The 20,547-nt window shown below is 42.8% G+C and overlaps 1 protein-coding gene across 5 annotated transcripts in view; it reads right to left on the reverse strand.

Moving 5' to 3' along the window:
• Positions 1-18,504, reverse strand: part of rps6ka5 (ribosomal protein S6 kinase, polypeptide 5) — a 38,309-nt gene extending 19,805 nt beyond the window's left edge. For 4 of the 5 annotated variants that reach the window (XM_014197872.2, XM_014197862.2, XM_014197852.2 and 1 more), the window contains exons 1-8: positions 18,262-18,504; positions 11,283-11,354; positions 10,897-11,115; positions 10,444-10,559; positions 9,977-10,078; positions 6,330-6,413; positions 5,918-6,021; positions 4,264-4,414 (exon numbers count right to left, since the gene is read on the reverse strand). In XM_014197872.2, coding sequence (XP_014053347.1) covers positions 4,264-4,414; positions 5,918-6,021; positions 6,330-6,413; positions 9,977-10,078; positions 10,444-10,559; positions 10,897-11,115; positions 11,283-11,354; positions 18,262-18,331 — 918 coding nt within the window. In that variant the 5' untranslated portion in view covers positions 18,332-18,504. The remainder of the gene's footprint in view (positions 1-4,263; positions 4,415-5,917; positions 6,022-6,329; positions 6,414-9,976; positions 10,079-10,443; positions 10,560-10,896; positions 11,116-11,282; positions 11,355-18,261) is intronic. The other variant, XM_045718002.1, reaches the window with a different exon arrangement.
• Positions 18,505-20,547: the final 2,043 nt, after the last annotated feature.

Here is a 20,547-nt window from a genome sequence, read left to right on the forward strand (position 1 = left end):
GTCCTCCCATCAGTGTGAAACAGCAGGAACCAGGATTCATCAGACAAGGCAATGTTTTTCACATTCTCCAGTGTCCAGTGTTTTTGTTCCTTAGCCCACTGCAACCGCAGTTTCTTGTTTTTATGCTGAAAGAAGTTGAACTCTAAGGTTGTCAGCTGCCAAACCCCATTCAAGTCAAGGTACGACGAGTTGTGCCTTCTTTTATTGGTCTTTGGGCACCAATGTTGTACTGGACTGTCAGTTGACTAACTGTAGCCCGTCTGTTACTCTGCACAATTCATGTCAGCCTCCTTTGTCCTCTTTCATCAATGACCCGTATTCGACCACTGGCCTGCTGTTGGCTGGATGTCCTTTGGGTGGTGGACCATTTTTGATGCACACGGGAAACTGTTGTGTGTGACAAAACCCAGCAGCGCTGCAGTTATTAACATACCCTGTTCAAAGGCACTTCAATCTTTTGTCTTGCCCATTCACTCTCTGAATGGCACATATACACAATCCATATCGCAATTGTCTCCAGGCTTAAAAACAATTACTGAACCGGTCTCCTGCCCTTCATCTACACTGATTGAAGTGGATTTAACAGGTGACATCAATAAGGGATCATAGCCTTCACCTGGATTCACCTGGTCAGTCTCATGGAAAGAGGTGTTCCTAATGTTTTGTATATTAGAGTTATATACAGTGCCTTCGAAAAGTATTTAGACCAATTGACTTATTCCACGTTGTTACGTTACAGCCTTATTCTAAAATTTATTTTAAAAAAAATTCATAAATCCTCAGTAATCTACACACAATACCCCATAATGACAAAACGAAAACAGGTGTTTTGAAATGTTTGCAAGTTTATTAAAAATAAACAGAAATACATTATTTATATAAGTATTCAGCCCCTTTGCTATGTGACTCGAAATTGAGCTCACTTGCGTCCTGTTTCCATTGATCATCCTTGAGATGTTTCTACAACTTGATTGGAGTCCACCTGTGGTAAATTCAACTGATTGGACATGATTTGGAAAGGCACATACCTGTCTATATAAAAAGGTCCCACAGTTGACAGTGCATGTCAGACCAAAAACCAAGCCAAAAAAATAAAACAAGTGCAAAGGAATTGTCCATAGAGCTCCGAGACAGGATTGTGTCGAGGCACAGATCTGGGGAAGGGTACCAAAACATTTCTGCAGCATTTAAAGGTCCCCAAGAACACAATGGCCTCAATGGCCTGTTCGGAACCACCAAGACTCTTCCAAGAGCTGACCGCCCCGGCCAAACTGAGCAATCGAGGGAGAAGAGCCTTGGTCAGGGAGGTGACCAAGAACCTGATGGTCACTCTGACAGAGCTCTAAAGTTCCTCTGTGGAGATGGGAGAACCTTGCAGAAGGACAACCATCTCGGCAGCGCTCGACCAATCAGGCCTTTATGGTAGAGTGGCCAGACAGAAGCCACTACTCAGTAAAAGGCACATGACAGCCCGCTTGGAGTTTGCCAAAAAGGCAAAAGGACTCTCAGACCATGAGAAACAAGATTCTCTGGTCTGATGAAACCAAGATTGAATGCCAGGTGTCACGTCTGGAGGAAACCTGCACCATCCCTAAGTTGAAGCATGGTGGTGACAGCATCATGCTGTGGGGATGTTTTTTAGCAGCAGGGAATGAGAGACTAGTCAGGATCAAGGCAAAGATGAACGATGCAAAGTACTGAGAGATCCTTGATGAAGACCTGCTCCAGAGCGCTCAGGACCTCAGACTGTGGCGAAGGTTCACCATCCAAAAGGACAGCGACCTTAAGCACACAGCCAAGACAATGCAGGAGTGGCTTGGGGACAAGTCTCTGAAAGTCCTTGAGTTGCACAGCCAGAGCCCGGACTTGAACCCAATCGAACATCTCTGGAGAGACCTGAAAATAGCTGTGCAGCGATGCTCCCCATCCAACCTGGCAGAGCTTGAGAGGATCTGCAGAGAAGAATGGGAGAAACTCCCCAAATACAGGTGTGCCAAGTTTGTAGCGTCATACCCAAGAAGACCCGAGGCTGTAATTGCTGCCAAAAAGTCAAGGAGTCTGAATACTTTCCAAAGGCACTGCATATACAGCGCCTTCAGAAAGTATATACAGTTCCTTCGGAAAGTATTCAGATCCCTTGACTTTTTCAACATTTTGTTACGTTACAGCCTTACTCTAAAATGTATTAAAGTGTTTTTCCCTCAATCTACACATAATAGTCAAGGGGTCTGAATACTTTCCGAATGCAGGCAGGCATGCATGCATGCATGTATGTATATATACACACACACACACTACCAGTCAAAAGTTAACATAGACTCATTCAAAAGGTTCTTTATTTTTACTATTTTCTACATTGTATGAAATAATACATATGGAATCATGTAGTAACCAAAAAAAAGTGTTAAACAAATCTAAATATATTTTATATTCTTCAAAGTAGCCACCCTTTGCCTTGATGACAGCTTTGCACACTCTTGGCATTCTCTCAACCAGCTTCATGAGGTAGTCAACTGGAATGCATTTCAATTAACAGGTTTGCCTTGTTAAATTTGTGGAATTTCTTTCCTTAATGTGTTTAAGCCAATCAGTTGTGTTGTGACAAGGTAGGGGTGGTATACAGAAGATAGCCCTATTTGGTAAAAGACCAAGTCCATATTATAGCAAGAACAGCTCAAATAAGCAAAGAGAAACGACAGTCCATCATTACTTTAAGGCATGAAGGTCAGTCAATCCAGTAAATTTGAAGAAGTTTCTTAAAGTGCAGTCGCAAAAACCATCAAGGCTAATAGTTCATTAGAGTTACCAGCCTCATAAATTGCAGCCCAAATAAATGCTTCACAGAGTTCAAGTAACAGACATCTCAACATCCACTGTTCAGAGGAGACCGCGTGAAATCAGGCCTTCATGGTTGGATTGCTGCAAAGAAACCACTACTAAAGGACACCAATAAGAAGATACTTGCTTGGGACAAGAAACACAAGCAATGGACATTAGACCGGTGTAAATCTGTCCACATTTGAGATTTTTGGTTCCAACCGCCGCATCTTGGTGAGACGCAGAGTAGTTGAACGGAAGATCTCCGCATGTGTGGTTTCCACCGTGAAGCATGGAGGTGGTGGTGTGACGGTGCTTTGCTGGTGACACTGTGTGATTTATGTAGAATTTTAGGCACACTTAACCAGCATGGCTACCACAGCATTCCGCAGTGATACGCCATCCCATCTGGTTTGCACTTAGTGGGACTATCATTTATCATTTATTAACAGGACAATGACGTAAAACACACCACCAGGCTGTGTAAGGGCTATTTTACCAAGGAGGAGAGTGATGGAGTTCCGCATGAGAACATGACCTGGTCTCCAATATCACCTGACCTCAACCCAACAAATGGTTTGGGATGAGTTGGACCAGAGTGAAGGAAAAGCAGCCAACAAGTGCTTTGCATATGTGGGAACTCCTTCAAGACTGTTGGAAAAGCATTCCAGGTGAAGCTGGTTGAGAGACTGCCAAGAGTGTGCAAAGTGGTCATCAAGGCAAAGGGTGGCTACTTGGAAGAATCTCAAATATATTTTTATTTGTTTAACACTTTTTTGGTTACTACATGATTCCATGTGTTATTTCATAGTTTTGATGTGGTTGGTAGAGCATGGTGTTTGCAACGCCAGGGTTGTGGGTTCGATTCCCACGGGGGACCAGTACGGAGAAAAAAATGTATGAAATGTATGCATTCACTCCTGTAAGTCGCTCTGGATAAGAGCATCTGCTAAATTACTAAAATGTAACTGTATTCTACAAAGTAAAAAATAGAAAAAATAAAAACCCTGGAATGAGTAGGTGTCCAAACTTTTGACTGGTACTGTATATATATTTTTTTCCCTTTTTACATTAGATCATTTTGTGTAGATCTTTGACAAAAATGTACAATTAAATCAGTTTTAATCCCACTTTGTAACAACAAAATGTGGAATACTTTCTGAAGGTACTGTACGGCATGTAGGCCTTCCAATACACTTACTCTACAAATTAACCTACGACGTACCAATTTGTCTAAATGCCACACAAAATACCTAAGATGGACAAGATGTTCTCAATATGTTAGCGAGGAGATGCTAACCTGGTCTCAGATCTGTTTGTGCTGTATAGCTAACTACTTTTGTCATTAGTAATGACAATGACCATAGGAGTTGGCCATACAGCATATCCGGCCAGCCTATGGAAATAGCTCTGGTACGAAGTTAAGTGGCTGCCTCGCTCTCTTACCTGGTAGAATGGATGTTTCTTAACGTTTTCTGCGCCGTCAGGCCCAGAGCCCAGTCTCTTCTTTGGGTCTTTGATGAGGAGGCCCTGGATGAGGTCTTTGGCCAGAGGGCCCATGTCTTTGGGGAACGGAGGGTCCTTCTTTGAGATCCTCCTGACAGGTGACAGAGGTCAGGGTTGGATAGAATTTTGGTTTTACTTGTAAAAAATTATAATACATACTGTACATCAGACAAATTCAACTCTGGACCTTGAAGCCAGTTCCACTGCTGATTGTTCATTTTCCCCCTGTAATCAAGGACTAATTTAGACCAGAGACACCAGGTAGAACAGAAAACCAGCAGTACTCTGGGCCTCCAGGATCAGATTTGAATACCCCTGACTGACATACAGTAACAAGTGTATTTGATCCCAGAGAATAACACATGAAAACATGAACGAAAACACATTTCCAAAGTGGTTGACATACAGTCCAGAGAGAGAGAGAGAGATATGGAAAACAACAATCCAGAAAGTTTTATACAATGAGAGGCCAGATATAGAAGAATAAATTCATCTTTTTTTCCTTGAACAGCCCAACTTGATTAGACACAGACACACAGACTGGCTGGCTGGGTACCAACTACTTATTACTGAGTAAAAAGGACAAGTGAAACATTTTTGTTTCCCAGAGAACCAGGAAATCAAATGGATGGGTAGTTGAGTTGATTAGGATCCCCCTTAGCTAATGCAGCAGCTACTCTTCCTGGGGTTAGGAGATATGACAGTGGTCACCAACCTTTTCTGAGTTAAGATCACTGAGTCAAAATGCAAGCTGAGATCTACCGATAAGATTTTTATTTAAAACATGACAAAAAAACATAAGCCTATGCACCATTAACCTATTAAAAACAGTTCTGTAGCAATGAAGTTTATGCAATATGCCCAATATAGTATTACTGCATTTCGGCTGCCTCTCACCGGACTCACCATCCCTCCGCTGAGAAAAGGGGATAGTGAATCTTAAGTTACACTGCATTTTTTTTGCCTCGTGCACCAATTAATGTTGTTACTCCTATGACCAGAGAAAGTGAAATATACCTCAATATTAAAAAAGAGAAGCAACAAATAATGAAATCGCAAGCTTATCGAAACACTTTGCTATACTCATTCATTGCTGCTGCAGTGGTGGTTGTAGCGTGAGTGAAAGTAGGGAGAACGCACATTTTATGGCTTATAAACGTGTTAAACAAAGTGTTGACAGTGCTGTGTAACAACTTAAACACGAACTTAGTCATAAAAACAGCAGCTCTTTGCTGTATTCATTGAGTCGCTTTAGTCATTGTTTGAAACGTTTTTTTAAACGTTGTGCGCTCAAGGCTTCTTTTTACAGTCTACGGCTCTAGGAAACTGCAGAACTGGCGATCTGAGCTATCTGATTGGCCAGCGGTAGGCCTATAGGTGCACTTTATTTGTTCACTGGGCCTTCCGGGTAGGCGGAATTCTACCCTCAGACACATGAATTGGTTCAAAATGGAAACACTTTGCCTTTCCGGCGCTAGGGCTGCGGAATCAAGTGCACCTACCACCAACTGCGTTTCCAGAAATGTTTGGAGATCGACAAATCGACCCGGTTGGTGACCACTGTGTTAGGAGATAGATCTAGGGGAATGCTTACTTGGCGATATCTGTGTGAGAGTTCTCGTCTCCATCGACGGTGAATGGTGATCCGCCTGTCATAAGTTCATACATCAATACCCCAAGGCTCCACCAGTCTACTGCCTGGAACACGGGTAGATAGTCCATGGATGAATAAAGTTTGTATTATTAAGATTATATACAAGCTCATGATATACATACCACGTGACAACGGTGGCGTTCCAGGCTGCCAACACTGCAGACGCGTTGTGCAAACGATTCAACATAGGCAGCGTGGAACCACACCAGACACCAGAGGGCAGCTCTTACAGGTGTGCAGCAGACTACACCCAGTTATTAGTGAGCTAGACTTGTGATTACCTGTGTACCATGTGCATTTGGGTCAGGAACAGTAGAACAGGTAGTAGAACACGTTCTAAATGATCATTTACCATGTCATGTCCAGCCTCTCCTCCCTCTGCGATCTCTGGGGCCATGTACTCAATGGTGCCACAGACAGAGTAAGCCCTCTCCAACTGGGGAACAACAAACACAGTCGAAACATTGAAATAACATAGCAAGATGAGATTTCCCCCCCCCCCTCTCTTTAGCTCTTGTTCTCTAATCACTGCCATTTTGCAGACACACTAGGATTGATAGGAAGGAAGCTTGGGACTAGGACACATTTGATCAGTTCAGGTAGAAAATAAGTCACTGTTGTTTTGAAAAACCTACCAAGCACAACAGAACGGGACATCTAACTGTGCACTTATAATGACGCCCATACAGAGGTTATTTACACTACATAACCATCACATATTTACACTCCATAACCATCACACAGAATGTGTATAATAGACTGCCAAAACGTTCATACAGAATTTGTGCGTCCCAAATGGCACCACATTCCCTATATAGTGCATTACTTTTGACAAGAGCCCAATGGGCCCTGGCCAAACGTAGCGCACTACCTAGGGAACAGGGTGCCATTTGGGACACACACACGGTGTAACAACAGGCTGCAAAACATCTTCTCAAGTGGGCTGGACATAAATCAGAACCACTGCCTCAAAACATCCAGACAGACATAAACATGCAGATACTGGGTGGTCTGGTGTCTGTGCTAGCATAAATACTCATCCATAAGTAAAAGAGAGAAGACATGTCTGTCAAGGGGCTTGGCATTGCGTAACTTTTTTAACCAAGAGTGCATTCACACGGAGCAACGCAGCGTAAAATGACAGAGACAAAGTACGTAAATGGGGAAGGCGTGTTAGAAGGTAGGCGTGACAGGTTGCATGAGCTTAAATTGCGTTAAACAACTCACTCCAAACACGGCCTCAAAACACAGAGCGCATACCCCTCCGTAGGGCTGGGCGATATGGCCAAAGTATATTATCAGAACATATTTTTTACGGTATAACAGTATGACTGTTTTTTAATAATATAAGAACCCTAGGGTGGCAACATAGAAAATATAAGTGATGTTTATGGGGAATCCATTCTGATTTATACTGTTCAATCCAACCCAAAACAATTGATCAACATCTGCATTTCCTGCACTTTTAACATTCCCACACTGTCACGTAGGGCTGCTTGATCGATACGGGCGACAAAATCTAGGTCTAAAGTAGTTTATTAGTGAACTGTTGAAAGCAGTAGAATGATAGAATGATTATTGTAATTCAATAGTTGGAAAAAAAGTGGTGTTAGGTTCTAAGTTCTGGTACAAATCCAGACGGACCCCAAAAGGAAGCTCAAACTAGATTTATTACAGCCAACAGGATGTCGTAGCTGCACAACACAACATACAAGACACACAAGCACATATTTCAATCTTCCGACTAGGTGGAGTCTTCTCCTTGTATGTCTAAGATAAACAGTCATTCTCTGTTACTGGGCAGGAACCGAGTCTGCTCCTTATGGTATTGTCGTGGCCCAGACTGAGCCCAAAACCTTCATGGGCGGGGATGTGTGTGTGTGTGTGTGTGTGTGTATGTGTGTGAGAGATAAGGCTTCAGTTAGAGTGTTGTTTGGTGGGCCCCTATGGGCCCCCTCTCAGCGGTTCAGTCTCTGTTGTCCTCACCTTGACGTTGAGTTTCACATCTCTCCTTACCCTATTTCCATAGAGACTAGCCTAGCTTATCAGGAACTGAGACTTGACTGTTACCTTTTACCTACTTCGTTAGCAAGATGTCTGGACAGACAGAAACTTTCTGTACTTCCTTCCCCTTGTCACTGCAATAACACACAAGCGCCAACATCCTAACCGATAACAAGTTATTACTACTAATAAGCTGATTATGCCGTTATAAACAGGCTCATTATGTAATTAAAACGGGCTCAAGTCAGATAGTCTCTAACAGTGGGCAGCATGTTGAATAGATCGTTGTTTGACATGACAACAAATAAATAAGCCAGAGAGGAATTATTGTGACAGGGTAGGATCCAAAGTGTTGGTAAGTGTTCCCTAGGGGACCATATTCGATGTTACATTAAATGTGTATTCTCTTACTTTATGTAGCTAGCTAGCTAGCTAACATATTCATGCTTCGCTTATTCCTCTCTGATTTAGAAGATACCATTGCACAAGCAACATAGTGATCTAGGCCTACATCAGAACTGGTATCAGGCGGTATATTAACTACAGCGTAGCTACGTTTGGTCTGACTGATTACATTTAGCTAGCTAACTAGTGATTAGCATTCGCGGAGAACATTGATTTTAGCCAAAACTTGATAAGAAAAACGAGGTGTTTGCAGACAGATACACAAACTAATAGTGTAATTAATTAAAGCACGGTTTGAAAGCAGCATTGCTGTCACCAACATCTTGTCGCGTCTGACCATGCAGACGGCAGAGTGAAGGGGAAGTGAAGTGCTCGTGACTCCATGGTCGAGCAACAACTGCTCTCTTTGGAGTGACGGGGCAAGCAGGGCTTGGTGTGGTAAGAGGGAGGAGAGGGAGAGAGAGGACTACCAAGTAACAAACGGAGTAAACTATAAAAATGGACATTACACGCAGCATAGTTGCTTATCACACTTAACATACCAAAACATTGAAATACTGTTATAGGATGTAAAGTGAAAACTAGTCATGGGAGGAAATAAAATAAATCGATACAGTTACATATCGGGATATTATTTTTGACAATATATCATATCATTTTGACAATGTCGCAATATATTTTCACGCTAGTTGGCTGTACCTGCACCAAAACTTCAGTATTTTTCCTTCATAGTTTGTTCTCCATCTTCTTTTTAAACAGGGAGCACAATTGTTTTCAGCATTTCTATATTTTTTCAATACAAAAAAAATACACATACAAATGACAGCATAGAAACGCACACAACCATCAACGACATCACACCTGCCCAGACCCACCTGCTCACCCCCCCCCAGCACCCTCATCACTCTCCGCCACATTGCCTCAAACTGCAGCCATTTTGTTTCTCTCCGTCGCCTACGCACATTCAACATTTAGATAGCATTTGGCCTTTCCATTGTGTTTTGTTAACGATTGAGTGTTGGTTGATTACCAGTTCAAGCCTATCTTTTTTCAAGGTGATTGATGAGAAAAGTATCATCCAACCCACCGGGTATCTCACTGCACACTCATTTACCATGACTTGAAATATGTAGACAGACAGATTAAAAGTACATTAACTCCGCCCATAGCACACTTTCCGTGACTGATCAAAACGTGTTTTGTCATGGCTCCCTCTTGTCCCTCCGCAGCAGAGATATGGGTAAGCAATAGGTTTAGAACATCGAATCGCAAGAAAATCACAGTATGGAATCGCAATACACATCGTATCGGCGCCTAAGTATCGTGAGAATATCGTATTGTGAGATCCCTGGCAATTCCCAGCCCGAGTAAAAACCCAAACCGGTCCATGCATCAATACCGGTATAGTCAAATACAGTACATTGCCCGGCCCTACTCATCCATTGACTCAGAGGGATGCATCACGAGTGTGAATACACCCTAATACTGTAAGTAGTCTAACCATTTTAAAGTACAACTCTCCTCTGTGTCTTAACGTTCACATGGATGTATGGGGTAGGCCCCGTTGCTCCAAACATCTGTAATACATACCTCATCAAACTCTTTGCTCAGGCCAAAGTCTGTGAGCACTATGTGCCCGCTGGAGTCCATGAGGATGTTCTCCAGCTTCAGGTCTCTGTAGACTATCCCCAGCTAGAAAACAGTCAGGCGATTACAAGGCTCGACTATGACAACATGTAGAATCAGCAGCCAGAAATTCATCCAGAAAGTATTTCACGGGGCGGTTTCCCCAGACACAAATTAAGCATAGTCCTGGACTAAAAAGCATGGTGAATCTCCAGTGAAATAGCTTTTTAGTCCAGGATTACGCTTAATCCGTGTCCGGGAAACCGGACCTGAAAGTATGACAGTTGTGATAACACAGTGTGATGAATGACTGAGGAAACGGCACCATTTGCAGCTGCATTTTAGGCTACAACTCCAAAGTTATTGTACCTTAATGAAGTTCGAGAATGACGAAACAATGAAGTGCAGGTCTACAGGTACCCCACACTCACCTGGTGTAGGTGCTCCAGTGCCAGCACTATCTCTCCACTGTACAAGGCTACCTCCTGCTCCTTGAACCGAACCCTCTGCACCAGGTGTGTGAAGAGCTCCCCACCATTCACATAATCTGTCATAATAACAATAACAATGAAACGGGTATGAGCGAGCCAGGTTGTCTTAACTCCGTGATATTACATTTCAACATTGCCGGTATACTTCCAGAATTCAACGGGTCAGTTCAGTTCCCTGTAAGACAGGTGAAAAGTATCACTGAAAAACGCTGAATTCCTTTCGTAACAATCTTACGTTCTGCTACTTGACATTCGTACTTCATACTCATGTCTTCATTGTAAAAGAACAACTTTCTGGAAAAGACAGAACGAGAGAGATAGAACGAGAAGAGGAGAAAGGGACAGAGAGAGACCGAGAAAGAGAGAGCGAAAGAGAAGGAGAGCGATCCAGACCTAGTATGAGGTGCAGCTTGGTGTCCGTCTGGAAGGCATAGTGGAGGGTGACGAGGAACGGTGACTGTCTAATGTGCTCCAGAACCTGTCTCTCTGTGCGTGTGTGCTCTGCTGTCTTGGCCTTCTGTATTATTGTGGCCTTCTTCAACACCTTCATGGCGTATAGTTGCCCTGCATTGTGACCGCTCACTTTGCGCACCAGGAACACCTTGCCATAGGCTGAGAGAGAAGAAAGAAAAACATGTTTTTTTTTTACTCAGCAGCCAAAAGAATTGAGTGCATGTGTAGACCGGAGCACCGGATGGTGCGAGACAAAATGAATGCACCTTCTCAAAAACTGTGACAAAATTTCCAGCACTGGATTGGCTTTTAGACCTGTCACTCACCTCCAGTTCCCAGCACCTTTAGCAGCTCAAAGTTCTCGATGCCCACCCTCTCTACGTGGCCGGTCAGGTTGGCTGTGGCAAGACAAAGATGACAAAGATGGTAAGATCCTTAGCTTACAAACAAGAAAGTATCACAAATGCTTAACAATACACACCAGGCCTAGAACATTGGCCTGGACCAACAAAAAAAAAGACTTTTTTAAAATGTATCTCAATGCCGAAACTGATGACTTCTGCATTATTCAATGTTGTTATTCAAATCACGTTAGCCTAATGTGTCACTGGAGTGAACACAACTCTGAAAGCAGAGTGAGCAGCTGTTAAGGGTAGAGTATCTAGGCTAACCCTCAGCTGACATGTGTGCATGCATGGCATGCGTGAGAAGGAGAAGAGCGCATAGCAAGTACGCAAGCAAGAGTGAAGGTAATCTGTGAGTTTGAGGGTGTGCTGGTAGCCTTGTAAACGATGTTCGATGTCGGGTAGCATGGGAACGCTTGCGTGTGTTATGCTGGCGTGAACGCACATCTGTGCACATGTCTCTTAGCACACAGAGCAGAGCAGTCCGGGCATGCTCTTTTAAGATGTGCGTGTGTATTGTAGCGAACACATTCCTGCTGTCTCTCAGACAAGACAGAGAGACAGAGTCTTTTCTCGCTCACTCACTGCGGAAGTGCAACACAAAAAGAGAGTTCACCATTGCACAACGTGTATATCAATTTCACCGTCGCACTCTCTCAGTCACCACCTCGGTAGACACTCACCGACTGATTGACTGGCTGGCTGGCTGATTGACTGAGACTGACTGACTGTGACTGGCTGATTGACTGACTGACTGACTGGCTGGCTGGCTGTAAGCCCCAGAGCCCTGCATGTCAGGCTGTCTGCCACTGACAACATGGAGGTAAAGAGGTTCAGACTGCATAACACCAATGACTGACAGCCCAGCCAGGCATCCATTCAAGGCCCTAGATTTTGAGTGGGTTGGGTATTCTTTCCAGCCAGACCCTCGTCTCATCTCAGGCCTGGAGGCTCATCATGTGCAGGATCTGGTAAATGCCATCTAAAATCACTTATGGCAACTTTTCTTGATATTATTGTGAACTGGGACAGTTTTGTCCACATCAAAGTGGCCACCTCAGAGGTCTGATCATACCAGGGATTGGCATTAAAAGGTGGACTCAGCGAGATGATGCAGAAAATAAAACGGCATAGAACACCACAGGGGAGGTGTCATAATACCCATGAAACCTTGCGGTCAAACAGGGAAATGGTTCCAATTGTTTCTCCACCATTCATTTTCCCCATCTGGGATTTAGAAACACTTCTGAGTAACTTCGACCGACTTCTATGCCGGTGCTGTGGGCTTCTAAAAACGAACAATTCAGCACTTCAAGTTTCAGTGCGCACAGCCCCCAGGGTTGCTATGTCCGCGGTTTTCCGGCCAAAATGGGCTACTTTTAAAATTGCACCACAGCCGCAATGGCATTTCTCTTAAAAAAGAAAATCTATACATTTTTTTATAATAATAATAATTTTGGAGGGTGCTTATATTTGTCCTGTTACACACAAGTGTGTAATGGAAATGTGTTTTGTTTCATATCCCAACGTCCCCTGAGACACCTGCAGGGCCACCACTGTACAGTACCCTTAAAGCGATTATGGTTAAGTGCCTTGCTCAATGGCACAGCGACAGATTTTGTTACCTTGTTGGCTCCATTAATTGAACCAGCGACCTTTCGGTTACTGGCCCAAAGCTCTAACCTCGAGGCTACCTGACGCCAAAGGATCTACACATTGGCCTGTAATAAAACCCGGGCCTCCCGCGTAGCATGCGAGAATTCTAACACTGAACCACCAATGCACTTTTACCTGCTGCTGCTGACCACCAGGCAGTGAGGCAGGCTGTTGTTGAGTGAGTGGAAGGGAGGAATGTAGAGGGCCTGAGGGGTATGTGTGTTCCGAGAGACCGCTTCAGGCAGCTGAGTGAGCGAGTGAGTGAGTGAAAGGAGAGCAGCGCCAGCACGGGGGGGGGGGTCGACTCGTGCACGCGCCTAAGCCCATTGTCCTCTGATCGGCCACTTGCCAAAAGCGTAAATGTGTTTCAGCCTGGGGCTGCCTCGATATCATTCAGTTTTTTCCCGGGCTCTGAGAGCCTATGGGAGCCGTAGGAAGTGTCACGTTACAGCAAAGATCCTCAGTCTTCAATAAACAGAGACAAGAAGAACAAGATCTTGTCAGAGAATCTTCTCAGGTTTTGGCCTGCCATATGAGTTCTGTTATACTCACAGACACCATTCAAACAGTTTTAGAAACTTTAGGGTGTTTTCTATCCAAAGCCAATAATTATATGCATATTCTAGTTACTGGGCAGGAGTAGTAACCAGATTAAAATCGGGTACGTTTTTTATCCGGCCGTGTCAATACTGCCCCCTACCCCCAACAGGTTAAACAACAAAAAAACATGAAATCTCAAAACTACCCTTTTTTGATTTTGTTCAGTTTCAGACATAGTTTGGAACAATATAATCTACAAGTAAATAACATTTCCAGCGGACTCCAGTAATTCAGAAGTTCTGATAAATGTTGTGACCACCAGCACAGTGAATGGTAAATAGATTCAAAGGGAACTCCCTCTGCTGGTGATTGGATGAATACGCAATCCAAAAAGGAGGAATGTGATTGGTTAATAATGAGTTGACGTGTCAATGTTTATGTATAAAATGGGTCGGTCATATCATTAAAAGTACCAGAGTCCACTCTGGAAATCTGATGTTTAAAGAGTATATTGTTTCAAAAAAATATGTCGTCTAAAAATGAACAAAATCAAAAAGGGTAGTTAATATAAATATCTCAATATTTTTAATGTGGAATAAATGTGAAAATGTGCATTTCAGAATCTAAACATACTCCATGTTAGAGCACACTATAAGGAGTAGGCCTGTAATGACATGTACAGTTCACGGATCATAAGGGAAAGTGGATATCTAGTCAGTTGTACAACTGAATGCATTCAACTGACATGTCTTCCGCATTTAACCCAACCCCTCTGAATCAGAGGGGCGCGGGGTCTTAGAGGCGGAGTGTATAGGTCTACAAAGGGTCTAAAATGGCCACTTTCATCATCATGATGATGATGAGATATATATATATATAAATGCATGTCCACCCTCAATGCATGTCCACCCTCAATGCATGTCCACCCTCAATTATATTTCTATGTGAGAATTGACAGAAAAATCGGAGACACCCAAAAATATTTTCTGCTCTCACTGGCGTGGAATCACCCATATATGCCTTAAGTTTACAAGAATATAGACTTTTCGCCTTCATTTTATACAAAATTTGATGTGCTCCGAATAACGTTAGTGCTCATGGGGCTTTTTACATGGAAATGCCCAGTATGAGAAGAGAGCAAACGTTACACAACTTCCCCCATTAAAACATAATGTCTAAAAACAACATACAAGGACAGGGCACATTGTAACAAAATAGGCTAATAAGTAGCCTGCCCTACAGCAGTCCTTCCTATCTAAAGCAGAACAGACAGAGCCTTGAGCAAAAACCAGACTATTTTCAGCCATCCAATTTTTTTCTCTCTCTTCATGACCCCTGTTTTTAAAGACCCACTTTATTTATTACTCCTGGCTTCAGTGGTGGAAAAAGTTCCCAATTGTCATAGTTAAATAAAAGTAATACCTTAACAGAAAATGACTTTAGTAAAAGTCACTCAGTAAAATCCTTCTTGAGTAAAAGGCTAAAAGTACTTAGTTTTAAAAAGACTTAAGTATCAAAAGTAAATGTAATCACTAAAATATACTTACATTTTAAAAGTATAAATTATTTTAAATTCCTTGTACTCAGACGGGACCATGTTCTTGTTTTTATATATTTACGGATAGCCAGGGGCACGCTCCAACGCTCACACTGTTTAGTGAGTCCGCCAGATCAGAGGCAGTAGGGATGACCAGGGATGTTCTCTGTTTAGTGAGTCCTCCAGATCAGAGGCAGTAGGGATGACCAGGGATGTTCTCTGTTTAGTGAGTCCTCCAGATCAGAGGCAGTAGGGATGACCAGGGATGTTCTCTGTTTAGTGAGTCCGCCAGATCAGAGGCAGTAGGGATGACCAGGGATGTTCTCTGTTTAGCGAGTCCGCCAGATCAGAGGCAGTAGGGATGACCAGGGATGTTCTCTGTTTAGTGAGTCCGCCAGATCAGAGGCAGTAGGGATGACCAGGGATGTTCTCTTGATAGGTGTGTGAATTAGACAATTTTCCTGTCCTGCTAAGCATTCAAAATGTAACGAGTTCTTTTGGGTTTCAGGGAAAATGTATGGAGTAAAAAGTACATCATTTTCATTAGGAATGTAGTGAAGTAAAAGTTGTCAAAAATAGAAATAGTAAATAAAGTACAGATAACCCCAAAAAAACACTTAAGTAGTACTTTAAAGAATTTTTACTTAAGTACTTTACACCACTGCCTGGCTTCCTGCATGACAACTTGTTTCTGTGTTTCACAGCTGGCTATGGCATCACAATCAACCAAACTGTCTTCTAATCAAGAACAGGTGCATATTATATTAAGGCACAGCTTGGAATATATCACTTCACTTTATATACAGATACATTCGTAGCCATAATTTTTTGTCTTGTGCAGTGTGGATGGGCGGAGGGGGGAGAGTGAGGGAGAGAGACAGGGACAGAGAAACACAGACAGAAAAGATAAGCGAGAGAGGGAGGCTAAACAAGCCCATGTCTTCACTCTCACACAGTATGGGCTGCTACTCTGCTAAGGAACTGCTCAGATACAGTGCATTCGGAAGGTATTCAGACCCCTTGACTTTCTCCACATTTTGTTATGTTACAGCCTTAATCTAAAATGGATTCAATTGCTTTTTTCCCCACTCATCAATCTACACATAATATCACAAAGCAAAGTTTAGAAATGTTTGCAAATTTATAACAAATCAAAAAGTGAAATACAACATTTACATAAGTATTCAGACCCTGTGCTTTGTTGAAACACCTTTGGCAGCAATTACAGCCTCAAGTCTTTTTTTGGGTGTGACCCTACAAGCATGGCACACCTGTATTTAGGGTGTTCCTCCCATTCTTCTCTGCAGATCCTCTCAAGCTCTGTCAGGTTGGATGGAGAGTGTCGGTGCACAGCTAAATTCAGGTCATCCAGAGATGTTCAATCGGGTTCAAGTCTGGGCTCTGGCTGGGCCACTCAAGGACATTCAGAGACTTGTCCCGAAGCCACTCCTGTGTTGTCTTGGCTGTGTACTTAGGATCGTTGTCCTGTTGGAAGGTGAACCTTCGCCCCAGTCTGAGGTCCTGAGCACTCTGGAGCAGGTTTTCATCAAGGATCTCTCTGTACTTTGTTCTGCTCATCTTTCCCTCAACCGTGACTGGTCTCCCAGTCCCTGAAAAACATCCCCACAGCATGATGCTGCCACCACGCTTCGCCGTAGGGATGGTGCCAGGTTTCCTCCAGACGTGACTCTTGGCATTCAACATTTCTGAAAACCTGTTTTCGCTTCGTCATTGTGGGGTATTGTGCGTATATTGATAAACATTTTTATTTATTTAATTGATTTTAGAATAAGGCAGTAACGTAATAAAATGTTGAAAAAAAGGAGTCAATACTATCCAAATGCACTGTACATGCTAGAATGTGCCAATAGGATCTCGCTAGCTCTGCTTGGCTCTGCCCATCTACTTGCTTGTTCTGCCCACTATGATTACTTTGCTCCCATAGGAAACGACAGGCTCTGGTCTAGCTTGAGTTAGTTATACAAATCTTTGAATGAATTAGGTGGGAAACAATTGGAACCATTTCCGTGTTTAACCGCTAGGTTTTATGGGTATTATGACTCATACTGTGGTACTCTATAGGGCCACCCTCCCTTCTAGAGGAAAAATGGGAAGGTCAACATAATTGGTCAACATTTGAAGTAAATAAAGATCACAAAATCCTTAGTACAGAAAAAAATAGGAAATTACACTTGCAATGAATGATTAGGCTACATTGCAACATCCTCCAAAAAAATGATTGATGGGGTGGGACAATACAAACTTGAAATACAGACAGTGCAGTGTTCAACTGAAACTGAACGCTGACAGCTATCACTCAAGGTTCTCGAGTCTGAAAGCCATGGCATAGCTAATGTCTGACCGCAGCACAAAATAACCACTATGATTTAACACACACACGATGCGGATGGGAATATTACCTACTGTTGTAACTTGTACAAGCCACCACAAATAGAAAACAGGCTTTTAAAACGCCCGACACAAACAGCTAGCCATTAGCCAACCCTCCTGTCAAGCGCTCTTCGGTGTTATACTTCAAACGTTAGCTAACGTTACAGAGGGTTTGATGTTATTTTTGTCCATTTGTTTGAATGATAGCTAATATCACCGTTTAAAAACCTGAGCCATTTTAAATAGCCGCCAAAAGCATGCATGACGATGGTGGGTATAATTTGTGTCACGTTCCAACAGGAATCTGTAACAAAAACTTCGTAAAGTAACGTTACAAGATTGCCAAGAATCAACGAACACAAAGTAGCATGATCAATTCACCAGGCAGCAACTCACCACGTAGCTTATTCTTAATGTTTGTCCATAGGCTACCAGAGTGAGTAGTCATTTTTCGGGAACAAACGTGGTGGGTGAAAAACAATGAAATAGCCCACTCCCTAACCGGTATCTTATTCTGCAGTTATACAACTTTGTATGCGTTGTTTGTTGGCAACCTTGTTATTTACGAAGTTGTTGGAACAGATTCCCGTTGGAACGTTGCACAAATTATGCCCACCCTGCGTGACGATGGTCAAGTTAGCTTTGGCTAGCTAGGTTAGCAAGCACTTTTCCCTGCCTTTTTTGGACTTGACCGGCTGCACTTGCAAACCCCAGCGGCAGGGTAAGTTAGCTAACCGGTTCTTTAGCTAATCACTATTAGCTAGCTAGCCAACTTACCATTTTTCAGTTCATGTTTCACAGTAAACAGGTCACTTTCTCTAGAAGATCCTTCCATCGAAGATGGCATTGTATTCCAAATGTGCCCAAAATATAAACTTGCTTAGCAAACCATCAACATAGCTAAGATAGTTTGAAATTACAGAATCACATGTAACGTTAGCTAGCTATATCTGATTGCATTGAGGGAAAAGGTCTGGTTAGCTTGCCAAGCAAGACAAAAATGTGTCTACAAGATAGCGTGGGGGGCGGGTAACCACTACTACCTTCACGACCAAGTCCTCCTGCAGCTGTGATTGGTGTTGCTATGTGGAGTTTTAACATCTGATTGGTCCATTTTGCTATCCATGACAGGGAGGCCCTCCTTCCCGCCCTCTTATTGGTCAGATACTGACAGCTGAAATCAGGGTCCTCCTACTCACAAGACCAGGGCTGAGGGTCTGCCGGCTGAGGGTCTGCAGGCTGATCTAACAAAATGATTGAGCATTTAGATTTTTTTTCTTTATGAAATATAGAGGAACAGAGAACAGCAACAGCATCACATACAATGGTGTAGTGGAGTTATTTTTTGTCCTAAAAGTTTACCCACCTTTTGCAGAAAAATGCACTATAAGTATAGGGAGCGTGATTTTTTTTCACCATGACCTGCTTTCAGGGTTTACCCACAATTTTTTTTGTACCACTATACCATTGAACACAAACATTTCCAGTAGATCTGTAGAAAGAAAATGTCTGCCATGAAACCAGAAACTTAATATGCCACTCCCTTATGCCACATATGTCAGGCCTAAGACACATGGAATGAATAATCAGCATCAAGATTAGGCTATGATATTTGTTTTATATTAGGCCTATGCAAAACACTCAGCTCAAACTCTCAGAATATAAACTGTCACTGTTGCCATACTGTGAAAGGGTTGCCTTTTGCCACCACCTTGTGGTGATGAAATGAAAATAAATGATGTTAATCAAAAATGACAATCTGATACAACTTGGCCCATTTACACTAGGTTAGGAGTTGTAACACTGATGTGAATGCTACTGTACATCCAGTATAGCATCCAGCTCAGAGTTACAACCATTTACATTTTAGCAGACTTAGTGAGTGCATACTTTTTCAACTAGGCTAGTTAGTTAAGAACAATTTCTTTTTTTTACAATGACTGCCTACCAGGGAACAGTGGGTTAACTGCCTTGTTCAGGGGCACAACGACAGATTTTTACCTTGTCAGCTCAGGGATTTGATCCAGCAACCTTTCGGTTACTGGCACAACACTCTAACCACTAGGCATCCTGCCACCCCTCATACTGGTTGCCCTGGGAATCGAACCCACAACCCTGGCATTGCTAACACCATGCTCTACCAACTGTCCAGCAGCCGGCTCAGAGTTACAGCCAGCATCTGGCTCAGAGTTACCGTACATCCAGCATCCAGGAGGATTTAACTATGAGCTGGAGCCAACACACTTTAAAATAAGAGTCCCCCAATTTGTCATGCCAAAATAAAAGTGATTCCATTTCCAATTTCAAAACAATAGTCCCTCAATTTGTCATGCTAAAATAAAAGTCCTGCAATTTCAGATTTCAAAATAAGAGTCACCCAATTGGTCCTGGGACTATCATTTGTTTTTGAACAGGACAATGACCCAACACACCTCCAGTCTGTTTGTGATTTATGTAGAATTTTAGGCACACTTAACCATCATGGCTACCACAGCATTCTGCAGCGATACACCATCCCATCTGGTTGCAGTTAGTGAGACTATCATTTATTTTTCAACAGGACAATGACCCAAAACACACCTCCAGTCTGTGTAAGGGCTATTTGACCAAGGAGGAGAGTGATGGAGTTCCACATGAGATTACCTGGCCTCCAATATCACCTGACCTCAACCCAATTGAGATGGTTTGGGATGAGTTGGACCAGAGTGAAGGAAACGTAGCCAACAAGTGCTCAGCATATGTGGGAACTCCTTCAAGACTGTTGTAAAAACATTCCAGGTGAAGCTGGTTGAGAGAATGCCAAGAGTGTGCAAAGTGGTCATCAAGGCAAAGGGTGGCTACTTTTAACACTTTTTTGATTACTATATGATTCCATATGTGTTATTTCATAGTTTCGATGTCTTCACTATTATTCTACAATGTTGAAAATAATAAAAATAAAGACAAACCCGATGTAGCAGCCAGGATTAGAGGAGAGAAACCTGGGAACAGACAGATTACTCTCCAACACCAGACACATAGATACAGAGTCCCACTTCTAGACACAAATGATCAAGTTCCCTC

This window comes from Salmo salar, chromosome ssa01, assembly GCF_905237065.1.
Source record: "Salmo salar chromosome ssa01, Ssal_v3.1, whole genome shotgun sequence".
NCBI classification, from domain to species: Eukaryota; Metazoa; Chordata; class Actinopteri; order Salmoniformes; family Salmonidae; genus Salmo; species Salmo salar.